The sequence below is a fragment of the Anopheles gambiae genome, chromosome 3 (assembly GCF_943734735.2).
Source record: "Anopheles gambiae chromosome 3, idAnoGambNW_F1_1, whole genome shotgun sequence".
NCBI lineage: Eukaryota > Metazoa > Arthropoda > Insecta > Diptera > Culicidae > Anopheles > Anopheles gambiae.
Window position 1 is genome coordinate 68,556,229 of NC_064602.1, and position 17,867 is coordinate 68,574,095.

The 17,867-nt window shown below is 46.9% G+C and overlaps 2 protein-coding genes across 6 annotated transcripts; one reads left to right on the top strand and one right to left on the bottom strand.

Annotated features, from left to right (window-relative positions):
- The first annotated feature begins 133 nt into the window (after positions 1–133).
- On the top strand, positions 134–9,558 carry LOC4577816 (phosphatidylinositol 4-kinase alpha). 5 transcript variants are annotated; one of them, XM_061655308.1, is made up of 14 exons: positions 134–331; positions 426–639; positions 752–1,513; positions 1,582–1,788; positions 1,940–2,002; positions 2,479–2,579; positions 2,648–2,810; positions 3,405–3,891; positions 4,624–4,852; positions 4,918–7,563; positions 7,641–7,761; positions 7,835–8,394; positions 8,476–8,722; positions 8,813–9,558. In XM_061655308.1, exons 1-14 carry the CDS (start codon positions 242–244, stop codon positions 9,196–9,198), a joined length of 6,276 nt encoding a protein of 2,091 aa, XP_061511292.1. In that variant the 5' UTR covers positions 134–241; the 3' UTR covers positions 9,199–9,558. The 5 variants fall into 5 exon arrangements, with proteins under 5 accessions (XP_061511292.1, XP_061511293.1, XP_061511294.1 ...); XM_061655309.1 differs by having other exon boundaries at positions 4,633–4,852; XM_061655310.1 differs by lacking the exon at positions 1,940–2,002 and adding an exon at positions 2,235–2,270.
- Positions 9,413–12,211, bottom strand: LOC1278861 (uncharacterized). The gene is made up of 6 exons (XM_318506.3): positions 12,031–12,211; positions 11,713–11,950; positions 11,530–11,630; positions 11,349–11,459; positions 11,218–11,271; positions 9,413–9,999 (listed from the first exon to the last, which is right to left on the bottom strand). Exons 1-6 carry the CDS (start codon positions 12,061–12,063, stop codon positions 9,673–9,675), a joined length of 864 nt encoding a protein of 287 aa, XP_318506.2. The 5' UTR covers positions 12,064–12,211; the 3' UTR covers positions 9,413–9,672.
- Positions 12,212–17,867: the final 5,656 nt, after the last annotated feature.

Consider the following 17,867-nt stretch of genomic DNA (forward strand, 5'->3'; position numbering starts at 1 on the left):
AAGCAGATTACAGAAATTTTAACATTTTTCACATCACTTTTTGCTTTTCGTTTGAAAATTATAAAGTCGAGTTTTTCTTCATTCGAGCACACTGCTCGAATCCACTGTGCCGTCATCGCTCAAATGTCAACACACGAAAAAAGTAAATAAAAAAACGGGATCGAAAATTGGACCAGACAGGCACACAGGCAGAACAGAGTGGAGCTGATAAAAGGTAGCGATAAAAATATACTCCGCAGCCATGGTGGGAAATGAGCGCTTTTCCTTCCAAAAAACCGTCCAGTGTTTGGCCCGTGTACTGGCCATGATAAAGCCCACACCATGGGAAAAGGTATGTAGCTAGCAGTGTGTGTGTGTGTCCCACCGAATCGCTGGAGCCCCTGAGTCATTGTGTATTTTTTGCTGCTGTTGGTGTTTTTTCGCAGGTGCAAACACTGTTCAAGTACTGCCCGCAGGAAAATGCGGCCGGAGTGTTCTGTCTCGATGCCCGGGCCCAGGATGCGGTCATCGCCCTCGGGCTGTACTTCCTGGAGAGTGGCTATCAGTATCCGAAGGAAATCATCCCCTACCTGCTGCGGCTCGCCAAAGCACTCCCGAAGGCCGTATGGATCGATGACGTCAAGCCCAACAAAATCGATAGTGAGTGTTAAATCCTGCCCTGCCACCCTCCCGGAAGCAATTCCCTTGGCGGTGCTGGTGGTGATTTAATTACCTTTACGCAATGTGTATCACGTTACGCGCCTTGTTACAGAAATCCCTACGGCGGAAAAGTTTGCCTTCTGCCTGAACAGCCTGCTGTCCGACATTGCCGTCGGATGTCCGGAGCATCGCGATGAGATCATCCTCATCCAGGTGGAGGTGCTGACAGTCCTAACGAACATGATCAAGGGCAGCAAGGAGAGCAGCACGCTGCCCCCGATCATCCTATGCAAAGCGACCGTTCCGCTGCTGCTCGGGCTGAGCCGTTCGATGGGCCGTTATGCCGCCTGTGACCCGCCCCTACTCTGCCGCCTCTTTCCAAAGGATGAAATACTCGTCATAAAGTCGGCCGAAACGCCCCTTTCCGCGGACGCGAAGGACAGCACAAGCGTGAGCCAGTTCCGCTCGATCATACCGCGATCGATGTCGGGCAGCCTGTCCGTCGATGCGGGCGAGACGGAAAAGTCAATCCACAGCAGCCGAAAGAAGCTTAGCTCGTTCTACTCCGTGCCGTACGATCCGACGACGTACTTTTTCGCAAAGTATGGCTCCAGCTTTAACCAGTTCCCGAACATGCGTTTCTGCGACTCGATGGAGAAGAACGATCGGCTCCAGTTTCCGATCAACCATCTGCAGACGATCTTTGCGCTGGCGAAGAAGCTGCTGACGAAGGAGACGCTCGAACATCTGGACGAACAGGCGGGCGATATATACGCGCTGAATCAGATCAAACCGTACGGGTATAAGAGCTTCTCGGAAACGATCAATCTGGTGATGGTGACGTTACTACGCGAGATACTGCAAAATCAAACAGGTGAGAGGGGTTTGAGGCGAACGGATTAGAAAAATCGATTGCTAACATTGCTTTCCATTAAATTGTAGACTTACCAACACCTTTCACGAAGGATGTACAGGAGTTTGTTAAGCGCCTGTTCCTAATTGGCCAAACCGAGCTGCAAAACAAACAGCACGATGCCATCGATCGTGTGCGCGATCCTAGCAACATCGTCGTCAACAAGTACAAGATCAACGTGATGGCCAATGCGGCGTGCGTCGATTTGCTCGTCTGGGCGATCGGCGATGAAACAGGTACGGTTTGAATTTAACCCGGACATCCAAACACAATCTCACACCCAAACACACACACACACACACTGCTCATTGTATTTACCTAAAACACGGTACAATCGGCCGAACACTCCTTTCCGCACTCTGACCACCCATGTTCTATCGGTTCCAGTCGACAACTTGTGCGACCTGCTAACGTATCTGCAAGAAAGTTTATCGTTCACGATGGGTTTAGGTGATTTTGGTGGTTTGGTTTCTTTCGTTTTCTTTTTTTGTTTTATTTGCGTTACCGAGTTTGATTTCTTTTGATTTTATTTCTGATTGATTGATTGATTGTGTTGCTGCTCTGTGTCCTGTTCATATATATGTATATGTTGCCTTATTTCCTTCTTATTTTATTTCTGTTTCTTTTATTTGCCTTCATTGCGTTGTTTTATACATAATGCCCGTGTTTCATGTTGCTACAGTTTTATCGGGGGATTTCGCTTTGGACAGGTGGAAGGGTATGTTTTTTTGTACAAATGAACAAAGAAAAAAAACAACGAAAAAATGAACTCACAACACGCAAAGCAATGCGGTTGCTGTCTGGTTGTGTTGAAGTTGATCTGCTTCTGTCCGATTTGATTGCGCAACGCTCTGCTCGGATGAGAGTTGATAGCATATTTTGGAGTTCAGATATCATCTAATCGGAAGCCTTTCTCCCACATACAGAGGCCGATAAGCTGTGCAGTCGGCTGTACCAGAAGCTCAACTCGGTGCTCGGCCACAAGGTGGTGATGGATCATATGCCGCTGCTAATGGTTTGCTTGGAGGTAATGTTTTCCCTTTTAATGTAAATTTTCAATTTTAAAATTGACCATGTGTTTGTGTGTGTTTGCAGGGATTGGGAAAGCTGGCGCAAAAGTTCCCCAACATTGCGGGCACATCGATATCCTATCTGCGGGACTTCCTGGTCGATCCGAGCCCAATTTTAACGAAGCTTCACGTGCAATCGCAAGCACAAACGAAGAAGGACAAAGAGAACGCTCCTTTCCGAATCGTGGGTAAGTAGCATTGAGCTGGGCATTTAAACTAGAGTTGGGTTTTATGAATCTTTCGTTGAGATTAATTCATCTCAATGAGTGATTCTAATCTCGTATCGAATCTCTAAAGATTCATGAATCTCTCTTGCCTAAAGAAGAATAATGAATATCTATGAGGATTTATGAATTTCGAAAGATTCCCGAATCTTTTAAGATAAATACATCTCCAGGGTTTTATGAATCATTAAACATGTATGATTTCCAAAATATTGTAGTTGCGCGATCCTATGGTACAGTGGTTAACTCGCACGACTTAACAACCATGCCCGTCGTAACAAAACAAACTTGTACAAACAACAATATTGTTACATTCATAAGAAGCTCAAGCTCTATCAATCTTTGAAGATTATGAGTCCCTTGAGACTCATGAATCTCTGGAGATTTCTGAATCTTGCCAACTGAGATTCAGACTCATTGAATTGATTCATTGAGAATTACAAAGATTCATTCAGATTCCACGAATCCAAATCAGATTTACCCAACACTAAGTTAAACCTCTTCTTTCCCCAAACAAAACATCTAACAATGCTCTCCCCATTTCTCTGCTTTCTACAGTACAAGGCTCCGATTTCAAAGCGTTCGATCACGCCACCAAACCGAAAGGACTGACCAAGTCCGCCCAGGAAGCATTCGAAGCGTTGCGCGATGCAGCGATCGAAAATCTGAGCATCGCGCTACGGGCAGCACACGCCCTCGACCAGTACTGTGTGCCGGCCCTCGTAGCGAACGTGTCCAACCGTCTGTTTACCGCCGAAAAGCAGGAAAGCGAATCGAGCCTAGTGTCGCTCAACATTATCGTAATGCTGGGGCACGTGGCGGTCGCGCTCAAAGACACGCCGAAAACGACCAACAACATATTGCAGTTTTTCATCCAACGCTTTTGCAAGGTACCATCGGAGCAGAATGTGCTGATCGTCGATCAGCTCGGTTGCATGATCATCTCCAAGTGTGAGCCGCAGGTGTTTGAGGAGATTATGAAAATGTTCTCGCGCGTCACCGTGCAGGCCGCGTCGCTCGCTTACTCGACCAATCCGGAGCAAAGGTAATGTGTGCGAGGGGCGAGTAGGCGTTTCTTCAGGAAGAATGCTTCAGAAGCTTCCTTCTTTCAATCATTCATTCTATTTCCATTCTGCGTGTGTGTGTGTGTGTGCTCTAATTGGAATTCATTTTCGATCTTTCACTGGTTTCGTTAGCATCATGCATATCGTTTCATTTTATGTAAAAATTTCCTCTTTTTTATTTTGTCGCCACAAATCATTTGTTGCAAACTAATCGTAACTATCTTACCTGCCGAATCTTCCTCTAAAAATGATATTATTAAGTATCTCAAGACATTTCAGATTACATCCTCTTCCCTTTCTCCGTTTCGTTGATCTTCTGTTGCATGCTACGTACTCTTTCTATCTTCTGCCTGCGTCTGTGTCTGTGTCTACTTTCTTCTCCATCTCCGTACACCCGAGTGACTGACCCGGCTTGTTGGTGTGGTTGTTTGACTCACCCCGGAAATGGAACTCATCCCTCACTAGTGCGTCAAGAGAAGCGTAACAACATAGACCACTCGGTGGTCAAGATTTTGCATTTTGTTGTCGTTTGCCCTATTTTTTGTTTTTGCCACTCTCTTTGTCATCTGTGTTTCGTCTGAATCAGTCATTTAAAATTTTCAAAATTTTTGCTTCCGCCACGGTACACCACCACGACCACCACCATCACCTACACCTACACTTCCGTGCTGCTGTGCTGCTCGTTGTGTCGGTGTTTAAAAAAAACGAAACAGTGTTTACAGGAAATCGTACCACCACGTATCGGATGCGGTCGTCAATGCGCTCGCGAACATTGCCGCCAACATACAGGGCGAGCTGGAGATGCTGGACCTGCTCGGGAAGCTGCTGGAGCTGTTCGTGCAGATCGGGCTGGAGGCGGAACGGTCCTCGGACAGTACGTCCGGTGCGCAGAAGGCTAGCTCGAGTGCGGGCAACCTCGGCATGCTGATTCCAGTGATTGCGGTAAGAGGAATGCTTCCATTTATCCTCTTCTTTTCAAAACATTAACCGTTTGTTTCCTTCCTCAGGTCTTGGTGCGACGACTTCCACCGATCAAAAACCCAAAGCAGCGCCTGCACAAGCTGTTCAAAGACTTCTGGCTGTACTGCGTGGTGATGGGCTTCACCAATTCGCGCCTCTGGCCGTCCGACTGGTACCAGGGCGTGCAGCAGATAGCGGCCAAATCGCCCCTGCTCATCTCCCAAACCGCCCACCGGTCGGAGATGCGCGAGCTAAACTACACCTCCGCCATCCGGTCCGGCAGCGTTAGCTTGATGGAGCTGCGCAATCAAATACTGCTGCTGCTCGACCACCCGCCCGCGGACATCACGGCCTGCATCAACAAGCTCACGTTCGCGCAGTGCGCCTACCTGCTGAGCGTGTACTGGCTGGAGATACTGCGCGTAGAGAACGCGTCCGAGCCGAGCCTGGAACCGATCCTGAGCTACCTGTGCGATAATGCGCTGCTCAAGGACAAGTACGGCATGTGGCAGTGTGTGCGCTGCATTGGCGATCAGGTGTTCGAGAAGTTCCGCAGCGTGCTGCTGGCGCAGGACTCGGTGCGCGAGAAGGTGCTCGAATCGCAGGCGATGCTGCTGCTCGTTTACTTCAACCACATCCACAAGCAAATTCAGCTGGTGGCGGACCAGTACCTGTCCCAGCTGGTCGACAAGTTCCCGCACCTGCTCTGGAACCGGAAGGTGCTGTGGTGCATGCTGGACGTGCTGCAGCTGCTAGCGTTCTCGCTCACGCTCGACCCGAACGAGGAGACGCCGACGCTGCGCGTCAACTCGACGCCCTACACGCTGCAGCTGATGGATAGTTTGCCGGCGCGGGAAAGCCGCGTGAAGGATTTCGCCGACCGGTGCCAGGGCATCGTGAATGAGGCGATGAAATGGGCACCGAAATCAACGCGCAGCCATCTGCAGGAGTACCCGAATCAGGTGCCATCGACGAGCCTTTCGAACCACAGCGGCTTGGCGCTGGCCGTCGATTCGATTTTGCACACGTGGGTAGCGAACGCAACGATTCCGACGGCGACAAAGCGACCGCACTGCGTTAACAGTGACACTTCGAAGTTTGTGTCGGTGCTTTGCTTGCGCAGCAAGTACGCGGGTGAGATTTCCGGCCTGCTGTCCGTGCTGGAGGATGAGGAGAAGAAGGGACTGGCCGATCGGCTCGTGCGGGACGTGTGGGACGCTTGTGCGGAGAAGAGCGACCCGAAGCATCGTGGAGCGTTGTGGCGCGCGACCGCCTACTTGATACTGTGCTCGAGCGCTAACCGGAAGCTGCTGCACGCGATCTCCTCCTCGCAGGTGCAGCTGTTCACCGAGAGCGCGATGGAGACGGCGGTCGAGTGCTGGCAGTGGATACTGACCGCCCGGCAGGATCTGGAGCTGTGCTTCATACAGGAGATGGTGACCGCGTGGCAGACAACGTTCGACAAGCGCATGGGGCTGTTTTCGGAGGAGCACGATGTGACGAGTCCGCTCGCTGCGTACGAAGGCTGTCGGTTGGTGCCGAAGCCAATCGTCGTTGCGCCGCATCTGATCTGGCTGCAGCTACTATCGGAGATGGTCGACACGGCCAAGTACTGCAACCGGGACAAGGTGGAAATGTTTTGTATGCTGCTTCACCGCTGTCTACCGTTCAGCAGGGATTTCAAGCAAAATCGGCACATCTCCACCGTGGGGTGCCGGTTCAAGCTGCTCCAATGTGGACTGTCGCTGCTACAGGGCAACACTATTCCCAAATCGCTTGCGCGCAACATACTGCGCGAGCGGATCTACGCTAACGCGCTCGATTACTTCTGCGGGCCGCAGCTCTGCCCGAGCCAGCCACGCGAGGCGCTGCTCGAGGACATTGCGATACTGCTCAAGTTCTGGCAGACGATGCGCAGTGAGAAGAAGCATCTCGTCGCGTCGGAGGTGAGCGATTACGAGCTGCACACGGCGTCGGTCAATCTGTCCGTGCAGAAGGTGTCGCTGGATACGGTTTCGCTGGCCGGTAGTGAGGTGGCCCGTTCGACGAGCAGCGGTAATGCCGGCTGGTACAACACGATCCCGCACTCGACGTCGACGCTTTCGAAACGATCGGCACGCATCAAGCGTCCACCGTACCCGAAGGATGCGTACGATAAGGATTACATGAAGAAGCGCAATTTGATCCTGGAGCTGCTGGCCGTTGAGATTGAGTTTATGCTGATTTGGGCCAATCCACTCGCCCTGCCCGAGCTGCAAATCCCGGGAGAAGAGTCCGTGGCGGAGTGGAGGGCACGTCCGATGAAGCTGAACGTTTGGCGTGACTTCACGCGGTTGGCTTGGTCGTACAATCCGGCGCTGGCGGTGTTTTTGCCTCAGCGCATCCGCAATGCGGAAACGATCGAGGACGAGGTGACCCGGTTGGTCTGTTCGGACCCGATGGCAGCGGTGCACATTCCAGAGGCGCTCAAGTATCTCGTCACCACCAAGACGGTGCTGAACGAAGCGCCCGAGCTGGTGTACATGCTGACGTGGGCGCGGGTGAACCCGATACAGGCGTTGTCGTACTTTTCGCGCCAGTATCCGACCCATCCGCTGACGGCGCAGTACGCGGTGAAGACGCTCAATTCGTACCCGGCCGAAGCGGTCCTGCCGTACATTCCGCAGCTGGTGCAAGCGTTACGACACGATACGGTAAGCCGTTAGAGGGACATTCTTGGTTAGGAGTATTAGAAAAACGATTAATTTGTTCGTTTTTTGCCCTCTTCCAGATGGGTTATGTGACGGAGCTGATCAAGCACATCTCCAAACGGTCGCAAATTGTGGCTCACCAGCTCGTTTGGAACATGCAGACCAACATGTACATCGACGAGGAGATGCATCATCGTGACTGTAAGAAAAACCATATCACTTACCTTTTACTTCTTTTTACTCTTTTCATTATTTTCTCTCATTTCCCCTCCAGCACTTTACGACGCACTGGAATCGCTCTCGCAAAACATCATCTCGTCCCTGTCCGGCCCGGCCAAGCGGTTCTACGAGCGGGAGTTTGATTTCTTCGGCAAAATTACGGCCGTCAGCGGCGAGATTCGCTCGTTCCCGAAGGGCCAGGCGCGCAAGAAGGCCTGCCTGGAGGCGCTCAGCCGCATCAAGGTCCAGTCGGGCTGCTACCTTCCCTCGAACCCGGAAGCGATGGTGCTCGACATCGACTACAACAGCGGCACACCGATGCAGAGTGCGGCGAAGGCGCCGTACCTGGCCCGGTTCCGCGTGCAGCGCTGCGGCATCACCGAGCTGGAAACGATGGCGATGGAGGTGTCGAACAATCCGGACTCGCAGATCGACGGGCCGCGCCTCAACTCGCTTGGGCCGGAAGCGTGGCAGGCGGCCATCTTTAAGGTCGGTGACGATGTGCGGCAGGACATGTTGGCGCTGCAAGTGATTTCGATCTTCAAGAACGTGTTCCAGCAGGTTGGGCTGGAGCTGTACCTGTTCCCGTACCGTGTCGTCGCCACAGCGCCCGGGGTAAGTGGAGCGGAAATTGGTGTGATATCGTTTGAATTTGTCTATTAATACTCTTTTGTTTCGCTCCTTCCCCCACCCCAGTGTGGTGTGATCGAGTGTGTGCCGAACGCGAAATCACGCGACCAGCTGGGCCGGCAGACCGATTTTGGGTTGTACGAGTACTTCCTGCACCAGTACGGGGACGAAACGTCCAAAGAGTTCCAGTCGGCCCGCAGCAACTTTGTCAAATCGATGGCCGCCTACTCGGTGATCGGGTACCTGCTGCAGATAAAGGATCGCCACAACGGCAACATCATGATCGACAAGGATGGCCATATTATTCATATCGGTAATATATTCTCTCGCTCTCGAAAACATCTCCACTTTATTGGTACATTTGGAACGAAACTTTGATTCAATTTGTTTTCCCTCTTTTTAGACTTTGGCTTCATGTTTGAATCGTCCCCGGGTGGCAACATTGGCTTCGAGCCGGATCTTAAGCTCACGGACGAGATGGTGATGGTGATGGGGGGCAAGATGGAGGCGGCCCCGTTCAAATGGTTCTGCGATCTGTGCGTCCAGTCGTTCCTCGCGATCCGCCCGTACCAGGACGCGATCGTGACGCTGGTGTCGCTGATGCTCGACACCGGGCTGCCCTGCTTCCGGGGGCAAACGATCACGCTGCTGAAGCAGCGGTTTGTGCCGACCAAGAACAGCAAGGAGGCGGCCGCCCACATGCTCGGCGTGATACGCAACTCGTACCAAAACTTCCGCACGCGCACGTACGACATGATCCAGTATTATCAGAATCAAATTCCATACTAGAAAGTGGGACGGCTGAAGGGGGGTGTCAGGATAAGGGGAAGAAAATTGCCGTATAAATTAATCCATTCGTGTTGGGCTTGTAGGGTAGGGTGCTGGGAGGAGGGGTTCTACGTTTATATGTTGTATCGTTACCAAAGGTATGTGTTGGGGAAGGCGGGGGTGGGCCATTGCGTAGGCAAAACCAATGACAAGACCGCACACCGTGCGCGTGTCACTATAGATCAAATCTGTTTAATAGTGTGATTTAGCCAATTGTCGGTGTGGTAGACATGTATTACTCTTGTTACTATTTTCTCGCTCTCATTGTTGAAACGAAGGATAACGAAATCCTTAAAATACACGGAACATAATCCTTCACAATTTGTGGGGTTTGTGGCGTCTGCTAAATGCTCGTCATACATTCGAAAAACAACTTAATAATACTCTATTTCCTTACACACTACTGCTGCTGTTGTGCGCCTTCCTTGGAAGCTATCATTTTTTCCCATCGTAAGGCACACCGAACTGCTTCTCGAACGCGTGCTTCTGCGCCTTCGCTATCAGGTCGTGTATTTGGATGCGCAGCTTCCGCTTCGTCTTGGCCGAGAACTGTTTCAGCAGCAGCGCCACACTGTGCCCGTATATCTCGTCCTCGTCCTGTGTGTGCAGTATATTGCAGCCGCGCACCTCGCCCGGGGCTGGTGACGGCGAGCGCGACCGTGGTTCCGCCTTGACCGCAACAAATTCCGGTGCCATGCTGTAGCGCGGCTTGGCCATCAGCTTGGACTGCTTCACTGGCCTAATCAGTGCGGGGGGTGGTGCCTATTTATTTGGGGAGTAATGGAGAGTAAAATGAAAACTTTCTATCAGTGCTGCAAAATGTCACTATCGAAGTCATAGAAAAAATTTGACTGAAAAAAATCCATGTCAGCGCCACGTACTGAATTGTGAAAAACGCAGGTGATACTCAAAATGATTGGCGAGACATTTTTGCGACCATTGCTTGGTCAGTCACTATATTATGACTTTTTTATACTGTGATCAGTTCTGCAAAATGTCACAGTCATAGCGTCACGAGTGATGATTCTACTGTGATGATCAGAGGTGAGACTCAAACTGTTGGTGCGACCATCACATGCTTGGTGACAGTTTGTGCAACCAACTCTTGGTCAGTCACTTGGTCGCGACATTTTCTGTCGGTGATCATCACGATAGTCATGAGAGATATGTGATGCGTGAGAGTAGTCCCAAGCAACAAAATGAGCATGTTTCCTCGTTCTTTTTAACCCGATAGACAATCAAAGAAGACAGAACGAGAAATCATGCTTATTTTGTTGCTTGAGACCACACGACAAGTATTTTCAAAGAATGTTGTGATTATCACCGACAGAAAATGTTGTGACCAAGTGAGTGGCCAAGAGTTTGGTGCTAAAAAAATGTCATCAAGCATGTGATTGGTCTATCAACTGTTTGAGTCTCACTGCTGATCATCTTAGTTGTGCACGTGAGCTGTTTTGAGCTTCGTTTCAGTCATGAGTATTGGTGACTGAAATTGTAGCATTTGGCAACACTGTTCACAGACACAAAAAAATCATAATTATGCTTGCTCCGGCATTACAAGGTTTTATAGGGACTTTCAAAGTTGTGGGACACTTCCTTGACACTTCCTTATGCGAAGTGAACTACATACGATCGAAATTGGAATCTGGGCACCTCTTTTGGACAGGCTTCTTGGAAATTCCTATGAGATTTGTCCAACAATGATGCTATAGAGTCCAATTCCAGCTATGAGAACTTCTGGAAACCCCTGTAAGCTCAGCTTGTCACAGTTAGACTATCGCGTTGGACACAAGCATTCGCATCTAGCGTTCGGCATGTCATGACGCACTTTCATGGAATATCAGCAATGAGACTCAAGCTACCACGGATATGTTCATTGTTTTCGTTGGGGAACATCTCGTGATGCTCATGACATTTTGCAGCACTACTTTCGGTACGGAAACTGTAATCCTCTTTCAGAGTTGGTCGCAGAGTACTTACTCGTTTAATCACTAGATCGCCCACTTCTTTCGTTGTTGTGGAGCTTGTGGGCAGCTTCAAATAAAGGAAACAAACAAAAAGTTGTTAATATGATTGTGTTGAATACAGTAATCCTTCATTTGCTCTCTAACCTCTTCTAAATTCGACTCCTCCATGCATGCGTCCTCCAGTTTCGTCCGTTTCGATGGACTTCCTACGCCTTCATCCTGGTCTGCTCGCGGTAGCCGGATCCTTGTCGGTGGCTGAAATTGTATTTACGACACGACTAGAGAGCTTGCAGCTACAACAAAAGCAAAACGCCGGCACACTTACCGCTATCACAGGACTGTCTTCTAACCCATCCAGCTCTTCGCTTACCGTAAACAGCATGGCCGAAAAGTAGGGCCACTTGATGAACGGCAGCCGGGTGTCAACTGGGAAAGGGGGAAAAAACGCAAAACCATTTTTAGCAAAACGCCAATAGAAAACTAACCGCAGTGACCGCTTCGCACTTACTGCCAGCCGCATTCCTTTTCCGTATCGTGCATCGGTACTGGCGCATCGAGGAGCGTAGGGAGGCCCATTTTTCCACCAGATCGTCCGCACTGTAGCCCAGCTTGACGGAAAGCTCGCCCCACGCCGTGTCACGCACATGCTTATCCTTGTGGCCCTCGTCGTTGCGATCCCACAGACAATGGTACTTTTTCAGCTCCTCGATGAAGTAGAGCGTCTCTTCCCGTGTCATTTCTATGCTCTGGAAAACAAAACAAAAACAGGGAAAGAGTGTTCAACATGGTTCTGCAATTTGTTTGAGCGAGCGAACTTTGCACTCACTTTTTTCTTGCGCGGTTTCACTGTTCTGTTCATTTTGAATTAGTTTTTTTATCACTTTTTGTTAGAATTCCGGCGTTAATTTTTGAATGCGTGCAAAATAATTCGCCCGAAACCAGCAGAAGGAGAAAAGCGATGACAACAAAGCGTCCGTAGTGGATGTAAACATTGTCCTGATGACAGCCAGAGTGACCAGAAATACCGATTTATCTGTATTCCTACCGATTTTTCATATGCCTACCGATTCACAGATAAGCCTCCTAAAACTACCGATTTTCCATTTATCCTACCGAAAATCACAGATATTTGATTTTTCAGTCGTTTAAGCTTAATCTGTGCCGCTTGGGATGCTGTTTCAAGGATTGCTAACCTCATTTGTTACTTATCGCGCTGATGCACGTTTGTTTGCATGGCACTTTTTTTTATTTTTTTCCGTTAAAATGTAATGTTCATAATAAGTAGAAAATGTCAGTTGCATGGATTCCGAGAATTTCTCGTCAAAGGAAATCATTTAAATTTGAATTTGAATCTCGCTGTCGGCGGTTAAAGCTCAAAGACAGACAAAGAGAATGAAATTTTCAGGCGAGGGGAAGGTAGAAACACACGGTGGGGGTCCGGCCCAAGATCGGATCCGAAGTCCGTTGTTTTGGGCTGATAATTAATGAATGGCAGATGGAGCGCTACCACAGAGAGAATGCGCTCTCTTGCTCATTCTTCTTCTTCATTTGGCACAACACCCAAGCGCCACAGATTAAGCTTAAACGACTGGAAAATTGAATATCCATAGAAAAAAAATGAAAGCTCCACAGCTTCATTGGTTTGATCAATAGATGGCGTATTACAACTCATCATTATATTGCTATACTTTTCTTGCAATGTGTTTCGACAAGTTTCATCTTATCATGACCTATATAGCCTTCTAACTTTCTGAGCAAAAATCTATATGAATGGTCGTGTGGTCAGATACGTGGGTATCAACACCAACGACTATAACTCAAATCTCACTTGCTTCAGTGCTGGTGATTTCCGTTGAAGTTTAGTATTTAAACAATCGTATCGCCGTTCTAGTTCTAGCGATGCATAACTTCAATGCGAAACCATACAACAGTACAGAGGAAATGAGAAAGCTCTCCTCCAAGCGATGAGGCTCAACTGGTTGGGGTATCCCACCAACAGAGATAGCGCCACCAGCTTTTTTGCTATTTTTAGAATGCATGAGTCGTTTGCCGTCTGCTAAACGAAGTCTTTCTATATTCCGTTTAGGTAGAGAACTTGAGTCGTTTAGAAGCCGTTTAGTGGTCGTTTAGTGGATTTGTGGCACTTGGGCAGTCGCTGCCGGTCAAGGCCTGCCTGTACCCACTAGTGAAGTGGGCTTGGCTTTCAGTGACTTATTGGTACCATAGCAGGATAGTCAGTCCTACCTATGGGGGGTCGGTCTATTCGGGGCTTGAACCCACGACGGGCATGTTATTAAGTCGTTCGAGTTGACGACTGTACCACCAGACCGGCGCCCAAATAGCCAGCTCGTACTTTATAGCTGATTTAGGGCTGTTTAACGAAAAATCGTTCCGATGTCGTACTTTGTGGCTGATTAAGAGATAGACGGTACTTTGCGGAACTATGGAGCTTTTTAACAGGCACATGGTACTCTTTGGAACTTTGCGGCTGATTAGCACTATGCGTAGGGTTCATGATGGAACTTGAAGGCTTGTTAAGAAAGGGTACTGAACTTGGTGGAACTTTATAGCTTTTTAATGCATGACATCGGTTCAAGGTGGCTCTTGTCAAAGTGTCAAAGACAGACGCCGGCAATAATCTCATTGCTGCTGCACAAGTTAGATTCGTTACTTGAAGAATGAATATTGAGTGAAGCGATTGTGAATTATCAGTAAATTGTGTAAAAATTTGTGTAATTTATCAATACAAAAGATTTAAAAATATACATATGTGTTTAAACCAAACAAATTTTGTTGTTTATTTCATCGATGACGCTTGCTTGAAAATAAAACACAAAGAAAAATAATCCCTGGCATCGTGGCATAAGGAAGCTGCTTAGGCGCTGTTTGAAAGACCCACATAGAACTTTGATGCTGTTTATCTACTGCAAAAGGCGAATTAGAGCAGCGATCTTTAGCGTGCCAAAATGAGCTGCTTAAGCAATTCTGGCTATTTGGGCGCTCTCTTGCATGCCTTTAAAATACACGAGGCGCTCTCACTGAAAAGAAGGCTCGCTCGCGCTGTTTCATTGTATTTTCCTCATACCCCTTCCTTTCCGTTTCTTCCCGAACAAGCTGCACTAGTGCGAGCGAGACACCGATACCAGCATGCCGCTGCGAGAAAACCAAACGGCGCGCGCAGGCTGAAAGTGAACGCACACATTCACACATGTGTAATTGTGTGAGTGCAAAAACTGTGTAGAAACCAAAACACCAAACGCTCGCGTATTTCCAACCGTCTCCCCCTGCTTCTACATGCCCCTCGCTTGAAAGTCGCACACTTTTTCATTCTCTTTGCTAGCAGGGTAATCATTAAAATAATTGATTAAATTTAAATGGTTGCGTTCTCAACAGTGCTCCTGCCGAAATCTGCCAATATAATCTGGCCACACTGGTCCGCAGGTCAGGCGAGCTTTTTGGCGGCCACCGTCGCAAAACCGTCGCAAAACGTCAAAACCGGCGTCGCATGTACTGCAAACCGACGTCGCCAGCGAGCGAAACTCGCAACGATTTCGAGGCGCTGGCGACGGTCGTTTTTGACATTTTGCGACGGTCTCTGACCTTCCGAGCGAGCTTTTGCCCTGCGGGCCAGTGTGGCCAGATTATATTGGCAGATTTCGGCAGGAGCATTGTTGAGAACGCAACCATTTAACCTTTAAGTTGGCAACCGGATACCCGGCCCTACCAGCATTAAACGGCTTTGAAGGCATTCAGAAGGCATTTAAGGCCTTAGTCGCCTTAGAAGACGAATAAAGATTTCAACCGAAACTTTCAAGGCTGTAACGGGTTCTCTTCGAAATATTTCAACTTTTTGATTCAACGAGAACAGATAGCTTGCCGCCATCTTCGCTTGTATATGTACTGGTTTTGCACCCTTACTAATGTAACTACCAAATAGAGCAGTGACAACGCTTTTGGCTCCGAACCGAGAAAGCGTGTGTTCAAATCCTGATTTTTTAAGATCTTTTTTCTGTGCTTATTTATTTTTATATTAATATTTTCTTGCTATAATTAATATAAACAAAATTTTTGTGAAGCAAAATTAAAATACAGGCGGTCCCCGAGATACACGGAACCTCTTATACGCGGATTCGGAGATACGCGGTTTTCTAAATTTGACAGTTCGTTGAACAAATTGTACTGATTTGACACATCAATTGTAAATTGCCAAATAATTTCCGTTTTGATCGAATGTTAAAAACTATTTCAAAACGTTTAAAACTGTTATATTCCGTCAGAATCATATCAAATAATTCATAAAGTGACTAAAACCGCCCCTTACTTGCAAAATTACACGAAAATTTGTGATATTTTAGCTGGAAATCACGAGATTCGACTTACGCGGAAATTCGAGATACGCGGTATTTTGCGGCCATTTTCGGTCCCCATTAACCGTGTATCTCGGGGACCGCCTGTAATACCTTTTTAAAAATCATAATAATTACATTATGTTCACCCTTCGTTATCAGGATGGGAGAAATATGTATTTCATTTCTCCTTTTATTAGAGTTATCGAAATGAGTTTGATATATTAACACCTTTCTACGGGTTGGTCTTTAACAACCTAATAATGCAGACCATCATTAATAAAGTGAAATAGCTCAGAGCTTAACGCAAGAGAACATCCCTATCAGCATTAAACGGCTTTGAAGGCATTCAGAAGGCATTTAAGGCCTTAGTCGCCTTAGAAGACGAATAAAGATTTCAACCGAAACTTTCAAGGCTGTAACGGGTTCTCTTCGAAATATTTCAACTTTTTGATTCAACGAGAACAGATAGCTTGCCGCCATCTTCGCTTGTATATGTACTGGTTTTGCACCCTTACTAATGTAACTGCCAAATAGAGCAGTGACAACGCTTTTGGCTTCGAACCGAGAAAGCGTGTGTTCAAATCCTGATTTTTTATGATCTTTTTTCTGTGCTTATTTATTTTTATATTAATATTTTCTTGCTATAATTAATATAAACAAAATTTTTGTGAAGCAAAATTAAAATACAGGCGGTCCCCGAGATACACGGTACCTCTTATACGCGGATTCGGAGATACGCGGTTTTCTAAATTTGACAGTTCGTTGAACAAATTGTACTGATTTGACACATCAATTGTAAATTGCCAAATAATTTCCGTTTTGATCGAATGTTAAAAACTATTTCAAAACGTTTAAAACTGTTATATTCCGTCAGAATCATATCAAATAATTCATAAAGTGACTAAAACCGCCCCTTACTTGCAAAATTACACGAAAATTTGTGATATTTTAGCTGGAAATCACGAGATTCGACTTACGCGGAAATTCGAGATACGCGGTATTTTGCGGCCATTTTCGGTCCCCATTAACCGTGTATCTCGGGGACCGCCTGTAATACCTTTTTAAAAATCATAATAATTACATTATGTTCACCCTTCGTTATCAGGATGGGAGAAATATGTATTTCATTTCTCCTTTTATTAGAGTTATCGAAATGAGTTTGATATATTAACACCTTTCAACGGGTTGGTCTTTAACAACCTAATAATGCAGACCATCATTAATAAAGTGAAATAGCTCAGAGCTTAACGCAAGAGAACATCCCTATCAGCATTAAACGGCTTTGAAGGCATTCAGAAGGCATTTAAGGCCTTAGTCGCCTTAGAAGACGAATAAAGATTTCAACCGAAACTTTCAAGGCTGTAACGGGTTCTCTTCGAAATATTTCAACTTTTTGATTCAACGAGAACAGATAGCTTGCCGCCATCTTCGCTTGTATATGTACTGGTTTTGCACCCTTACTAATGTAACTTCCAAATAGAGCAGTGACAACGCTTTTGGCTCCGAACCGAGAAAGCGTGTGTTCAAATCCTGATTTTTTATGATCTTTTTTCTGTGCTTATTTATTTTTATATTAATATTTTCTTGCTATAATTAATATAAACAAAATTTTTGTGAAGCAAAATTAAAATACAGGCGGTCCCCGAGATACACGGAACCTCTTATACGCGGATTCGGAGATACGCGGTTTTCTAAATTTGACAGTTCGTTGAACAAATTGTACTGATTTGACACATCAATTGTAAATTGCCAAATAATTTCCGTTTTGATCGAATGTTAAAAACTATTTCAAAACGTTTAAAACTGTTATATTCCGTCAGAATCATATCAAATAATTCATAAAGTGACTAAAACCGCCCCTTACTTGCAAAATTACACGAAAATTTGTGATATTTTAGCTGGAAATCACGAGATTCGACTTACGCGGAAATTCGAGATACGCGGTATTTTGCGGCCATTTTCGGTCCCCATTAACCGTGTATCTCGGGGACCGCCTGTAATACCTTTTTAAAAATCATAATAATTACATTATGTTCACCCTTCGTTATCAGGATGGGAGAAATATGTATTTCATTTCTCCTTTTATTAGAGTTATCGAAATGAGTTTGATATATTAACACCTTTCAACGGGTTGGTCTTTAACAACCTAATAATGCAGACCATCATTAATAAAGTGAAATAGCTCAGAGCTTAACGCAAGAGAACATCCCTACCAGCATTAAACGGCTTTGAAGGCATTCAGAAGGCATTTAAGGCCTTAGTCGCCTTAGAAGACGAATAAAGATTTCAACCGAAACTTTCAAGGCTGTAACGG

Excerpts from the sequence above, each read along its gene's own strand:
- LOC1278861 (XM_318506.3), bottom strand. The coding sequence starts at position 12,063 with ATGAACAGAACAGTGAAACCGCGCAAGAAAAAA. Across the intron at positions 11,631-11,712 it reads GAAAAGGAATGCGGCTGGCA|TTGACACCCGGCTGCCGTTC; the intron begins GTAAGTGCGAAG and ends CCCCTTTCCCAG. Across the intron at positions 11,272-11,348 it reads AGGAGTCGAATTTAGAAGAG|CTGCCCACAAGCTCCACAAC; the intron begins GTTAGAGAGCAA and ends CTTTATTTGAAG.
- LOC4577816 (XM_061655308.1), top strand. The coding sequence starts at position 242 with ATGGTGGGAAATGAGCGCTTTTCCTTCCAAAAAACCGTCCAGTGTTTG. Across the intron at positions 332-425 it reads AGCCCACACCATGGGAAAAG|GTGCAAACACTGTTCAAGTA; the intron begins GTATGTAGCTAG and ends GTTTTTTCGCAG. Across the intron at positions 2,580-2,647 it reads TGCTAATGGTTTGCTTGGAG|GGATTGGGAAAGCTGGCGCA; the intron begins GTAATGTTTTCC and ends GTGTGTTTGCAG.